This window comes from Danio rerio, chromosome 15, assembly GCF_052040795.2.
Source record: "Danio rerio strain M-AB ecotype USA chromosome 15, GRCz13ab, whole genome shotgun sequence".
Lineage (NCBI taxonomy): Eukaryota > Metazoa > Chordata > Actinopteri > Cypriniformes > Danionidae > Danio > Danio rerio.
This window is the reverse complement of record NC_141035.1, coordinates 9,456,991-9,462,990: the sequence shown is the minus strand read 5'-3', so window position 1 is coordinate 9,462,990 and position 6,000 is coordinate 9,456,991. Positions and strand designations below refer to the sequence as shown.

Sequence of the window (6,000 nt, the reverse complement as noted above, 5' to 3'; positions counted from 1 at the left end):
TTTTATTTTTGATACTTCATAGTTGAATTTTTTTGTGCAGCTCATTTTTTCCGTATCTTAACATTTAGTTTTTAGCATTTTTATCCAATGCAACACTTTAACTTTGTTTAAAAAACTTGGATAATTATATAACAGTGTTAGACATTATTATTTTTAAACTGTACATTATAATATCGTGATGCCTAAATTTATTGTAGCATTTAAAAAAAAATTTATTTACTGTTTTATTTCTATTTACATTTATTATTACAAAATAGTTTAGAATTTTTAACGTTGTCGATTTATAGCATAATCAACTATAACATAAAACAATAATAATAATGATAAAAATTATCGTCCAGAAGTTTTACATCAGTGCATCCTCATATAAAGGTTGCCGTCTACAAAATGTATCTGTTTCTGAAAATACAAAGTAAATTGATGCAACGGCAAGGACAACTACCAAAAAAAAGTGCAGACGGACTGTAAGAATACGTTCTTCATGTCTGCTGCAAATGGGGGGAGCTGTGACATACAAATTTGTGTTCAGCTACTAGATTTGCATAATTTCTTTAGCAAAGCATTGCGTGAAAATGGACACCATCAGAGGGCGCTGTTCATTTCTAGCAAATTAACCGTAACTTCTTCTCAGGCTCAATCATAAGGGATCCTGTGCTTTGGAGCGTCTGTGTATAATATGATCATTAGTTATTTTCTGTCAGGTTTGATGATCTAGCGGAGCGTACTTTGCATGGTTACACATTCACAGGGATGAACACAATATGACAAAAGGCCACTGGAAAATCTCATTTGTCCACTTACACACGCACACAGGTGTAGTGTCAGAAAAAGTGAGGGCTTGATTATTATTAGATACAGAAATGACTCAAATTACTAAGGTAACTGTTGACTTTCAATAACGAGGAAAATATCTGCCAGCCTTTCACTGTCAAGTAAAGAGACGTGTCAATTTCTGGTGTTCATCGAGTGACCTTAGTGTATCTAACTTGTGGTTTGATTTCTAAGGCCACAGAAACAGCAGCGATTGGTTAGGCTTCTTGCATCTCCACCTAAAATCCTCCAATAGCAGGGCAGCAGCAGCCACACAGGCTGCACACACACACACACACACACACACACACACACACACACACACACACACACACACACACACACACTTTACTGACAGACATTCAGGTCTTGCTGCTCTGTGTGACGGGCACTTGAACTCCTTTCTGTCCTGAAGCTGTGAAGAGCGACAGAGAGAAGATTATTTAGCACATGATAAAAAATTTCAAGGCAAACAGTCACATCTGCTTGAGGAAGCAATACAAGAATGTTTGTAAATGTTTGCATGTCGCTAATATGATTTAACACAGTGTTTCTCAACCACGTTCTTGGAGGACCACCAGCACTGCATGTTTTGGATTCTCCTTCATCTGTCACACCCATTAGCAGAGACCGTCTTTCAGTCTCTGCTAATGAGCTGATGATCTGAATCAGGTGTATTTGTTTAAAGAGTAGGGACATTGAGCAGAGCTGGTGATCACGGATCATAAAGATGTCTGCACAGTCTTGTATGTTTCCAGACAAAATCTCTTCAGAGTGTTATATATTTATCTCAAATCAAACATGGCACCGCACACTGTTCGCTCGAGTCTCAAAAAAAAATAATGCGTTCCGCCGGCCAAAATCATGTCACGTGCACCCAAGCAAACCTCCGCAAACTCTGCGTTGATGTAACATTCGCCGCGCACATTGAAGCGTACTACTGGACGCGTCGATTATAAACCAGGCTTAAGCCGACCAATCACAGAGCTTGCGCTATGCGTCGTTGCGACATGTAGTTACATTTTTTTGAGAGGTGCGCTTTTTTCATGCAGCTAGGCAATGACTGAATCAGCTGGGTATTGTGTGCGAGTGTTGCTGTTGATATTGGTATTTATTAATATTGTGAAATTCAAGACTTGTGACTCATACAGCTCTTGATAACTCAAAACAGCGACCACTAGTCTCTCCTCCATCTTTAAAAGTCTCTGTAGTTGTCTTGACAACACAAACACTGCTGTCACCCCAATGGAAACCCCGGCTCAGCTTTCATGTAATTGGAGAATGAAACATGCGACTGACATAAAACTCTTTTTTACTGAGAGTTGACTTTGAGTTGCCGTTGTTTTTTGAGAGGTGCGCGTCAGCATCGGCAACAACCATGACGAGGGCTATGTGACCGCAAGAAGGCTGCGTTGAACCAAACGCGCGCACTTGATGCAGAAGTGGCCAATCCCCCCGAACCTGTTTTTCCGTTCTTAAAACGCGAGGCGTACCACACTGCCTTTTTTGTTTACAAGAAAAAAGAAGCACAGTGCACTTTTTTTCATGTAGCTAGACAATGACTGAATGAGGTGGGTATTGTGTGCGAGTGTTGCTGTTGATATTGGTATTTAAAAATGTTGTGAAATTCAAGATTTGTGATTCATACAGCTCTGGATAACTCAAGAGAGCGACCACTAATCTCTCCTCCATCTTCAAAAGTCTTAGTAATTGTCTTGACAACACAAACACTGCTGTCACCTCAACGGAAACCCCGCCTCTGCTTAAATGTAATTGGAGAATGAAACAGACGCGACTGACGTAACACGCTTTTTTTACTCAGAGTTGACTTTTTTTAACTGTGAGCGCCGACGGCAAAAACACGAGGCACAGCAAGCAGTACACAAAACGCTTGCAGCCATTCGTTAACCATTCAAAAAAAGGTTCCTCAATGCAAAAAGCGTGTTCGGTGTGATTTGCCTTAAATGTCCATGGTTACTGCTAGGCTTAAGGCTGATTTATACTTCTGCGTCAAACGCCAGCGTATGCTACGGCGCTGACGCATAGCCCTTTGCCGTGGCCGTCGCTGACGTGCACCTCTCAAAAAATGTAACTACACGTCGCAACGATGCGTAGCGCAAGCTCTGTGATTGGTCGGCTTGGTAGCGCAGACGAGTCTGGGCGGGACCGAGAGCCGCATGAATGGTGCAAGCCTGATAGAGTTATTGTTTACAAGTGTGGAGTCCCGTGAAGGAGCTCCGGATGGTAAGTTTTGTTTTGTGTTAACCTTATTATTTTTCACTTTAATTTTTTCCCTCTCAAAAATCCAAAATAAATTTGCATTAAAATATATCTTTAAGACTGTTTTTGTAAGTTTTAGGTTTAATACACATTTCAAAAAATTTTTAATCATAAGTGTTGAAAAAAAGCGCCGGTTCATGTTCTCTCCTTTGTCTAAATAAACCAATAAAGAAAAGTGTTAATTTAATTATCTAAAACATTACACCAAATATTTGGGCTATATTGTACCATAAAAATAGTCTAAACTCAAGCTGAAAACCTGCAATGAAGATAGCCCACATGGCTTAAGTACAAAACTCACCCAGTCTGTACTTCTCCTTCGCTTCAGCTCGCTCTTTTGCATCAAAGTACCAAACAGTGATGGCATAACTGTGGAAAGACAAAGACAGATTCAAACAGTCTGACTAGCATTCATTGATTCAATGCAGTGAAAAGCTCAGGCGTTGTGATGTAAAGTCACATGCTTTTGCTCTGCACAGAAAGGGTTAAGTCAACACCAACAGCATTAGAGCGTCTGGTTTGTTTATTCCTGCCTCTCTCCTGCCGGCACGAGCACACAAACTGAAGCGACGAGCATTCAGGAAACACGTACTTCCTGAGCCCCACCTCGGCCCCCAGCCGCGATCAGACCCGATACACACCTACCATCATCCTAAAACATCAACGCCAACAAGCTCCTCTGATTGTTCCACTACACCAAAAATACAGTTTTAATTCGCTGCATCGAACTCACTTCGTCTTCCTGAGGAAAGCCAACCGCAGGTGTGGCGTTTGTGCAGAAGATCAGATCAAACCACTGTGTTTGTAGTGCTGGAGAACAATGGTGGATGGGGTCAGATGAGTGTGTGTGTGTGTGTGTGTGTGTGTGTGTGTGTGTGTGTGTGTGTGTGTGTGTGTGTGTGTGTGTGTGTGTGTGTGTGTGTGTGTGTGTGTGTCTAGGGCTGCAGTTTTACACCTACATGGCATTCTACAACCTGGATTAACCTTGACTTGTAATAAAAAGGTCAGTTTAACTGATATTTTAAGAGACTTACTGACATGCAAACACTGTCATGAGTGTTTTCTGGGGTCATTTTCTGTTTATGATTTCTTTAAACATGTTTTTGCCAACACAGGCGCATTAAAAATACCTGCTTCGCCCTACATTTTTGTAAAAAAGCAAAAATGTTCTTGAATATATGCTTAAATTGCAGTTTTTATATTAAATTAAAGCAACCACTATGACATTTGATGCTTGATTCTCCAAAAGAAATCAAAAGTAATTTCAATTTAAATATGTAATCGTATAGGAGATATTTATAAAATGAACAAGTGTTGTTATTAACTAAAACTGAAAACCAATTATTATGTACTAAAACATAAAGCCAAGCAGAAACAGAACTAAATAGAAATAAAACAAAAAAAATGTAGTCAGCACCAATAGCCTAGTGGTTAAGTGAGCTAATATATATTGTAGCATCATGGTGATCATGGTGACCTGAGTTAGATTCCTGGCACAAGGTCCTATCCTTTCCCTCTCTTTTCTCCCAGTGCTTTCCTATTCTGTCACAATAAAATGGTAAAAAAAACACCCTAAAAAATAATAATAATAAAGAACTAAATAGATTTTTTTTATGTCAAATTAAAATTAAAACTGATAAAATGTATATATATTTATATTAATACTTAATATATATTAATACTTAAATATTTTTGAATGCATTTTTTTTAATGACTTCAGCTCAATGTGAGTGACTGTAGTATTAAAAATGATTTACTCACCGGGTGGCAAAAGCTGGCATCACTTCATGTGGGTTTCGCCGATCAGACCAGAAAATGAGCAGACGGTCAAAAACAGGCTCGATGTTGGCGACAACATTACGACCCTCAGGGTAGATCTGCAATAAACCTCCATGAACCTAATCAAACAGTTAAAGACAAACTTATTATAATTATCATTTTTATTAGCCCTATTATTATTATTATTATTATTATTATTATTATTATTATTATTATTATTATTGTTGTTACTGTAATTAATGTTGCTGTTATTACTATTATTATTATTATTATAATTATTATTATTACTATTATTATTATTATTGTGGTTGTTGTTATTATTATTATTATTATTGTTGTTGTTGTTGTTATTACAATTATTATTATTATTATTATTATTATTATTATTATTATTATTATTACTAGCCCTATTACTTATTTTATTATTATTTTTAAATATTTAAGTGATATTTATCAGAGCAAGGACACTTTTAATATTTTTTGTAAAATTTGTTTCTATGGAGACAGTTTTTATTTATTTTTTATGTTAATTTAATAATTGTTAAGGTAAGCATTATTAGGTCCATTAAACTTTTTTTTTTTTCGTTGATTGGATAAAGTACAAACCACTGTTGTCCAATAAATTGCTCAATTAACCAAACTTGGTTAGTTACCCAATTAACCTTAAGTTAAACCTTTAAATGTCACTTTAAGCTGAATACTAGTATCTTGCAAAATAACTAGTAAAATATCATTTACGGTGTGATTTGATATGTATAGTATAGTATTTTAAAAATAGAAGAATAGTAACTAAAAAGTTAAAGCATGAAATAAAAAAGAATAACTTTTAAACTTTTAAAATTAAAGTTTACAATTTAAATCCAATTGTTTGGTAAAAGAAGTAAGTCTCTTATGTAATATATCAACTAAAAGACAGAAAATGTGACTTTATAAACTGTAGATAAATCATATTAACATGTATTATTCAATAATATTACAGAAATTAATAAAAAACTGAATACATAAGTATATATTTACAGTACACACATTTACATACCTACATAAATAGACTCATTGATGGGCTAAAATATGCAGAAATCAGGGATTTCGTGTGGGCCAACTGATGATGACTGACCAATTCCCAGTAAGAGT

At 36.3% G+C, this 6,000-nt stretch overlaps 1 protein-coding gene across 4 annotated transcripts in view; it reads right to left on the bottom strand.

The window, feature by feature from the left end:
• Positions 1 to 6,000, bottom strand: part of egln2 (egl-9 family hypoxia-inducible factor 2) — a 41,565-nt gene continuing 35,565 nt past the window's right edge. The window contains exons 4-6 of one of the 4 annotated variants that reach the window (XR_015509036.1): positions 4,852 to 4,988; positions 2,949 to 3,459; positions 1 to 1,803 (exon numbers count right to left, since the gene is read on the bottom strand). Coding sequence is in view for 1 of the 4 variants with exons in the window: in XM_087283707.1 (XP_087139833.1) it covers positions 1,173 to 1,225; positions 3,392 to 3,459; positions 4,852 to 4,988 (258 nt within the window). In the remaining 3 variants the exon portion in view is untranslated. The remainder of the gene's footprint in view (positions 1,804 to 2,948; positions 3,460 to 4,851; positions 4,989 to 6,000) is intronic. The other 3 variants (XR_015509035.1, XR_015509037.1, XM_087283707.1) reach the window with 3 other exon arrangements.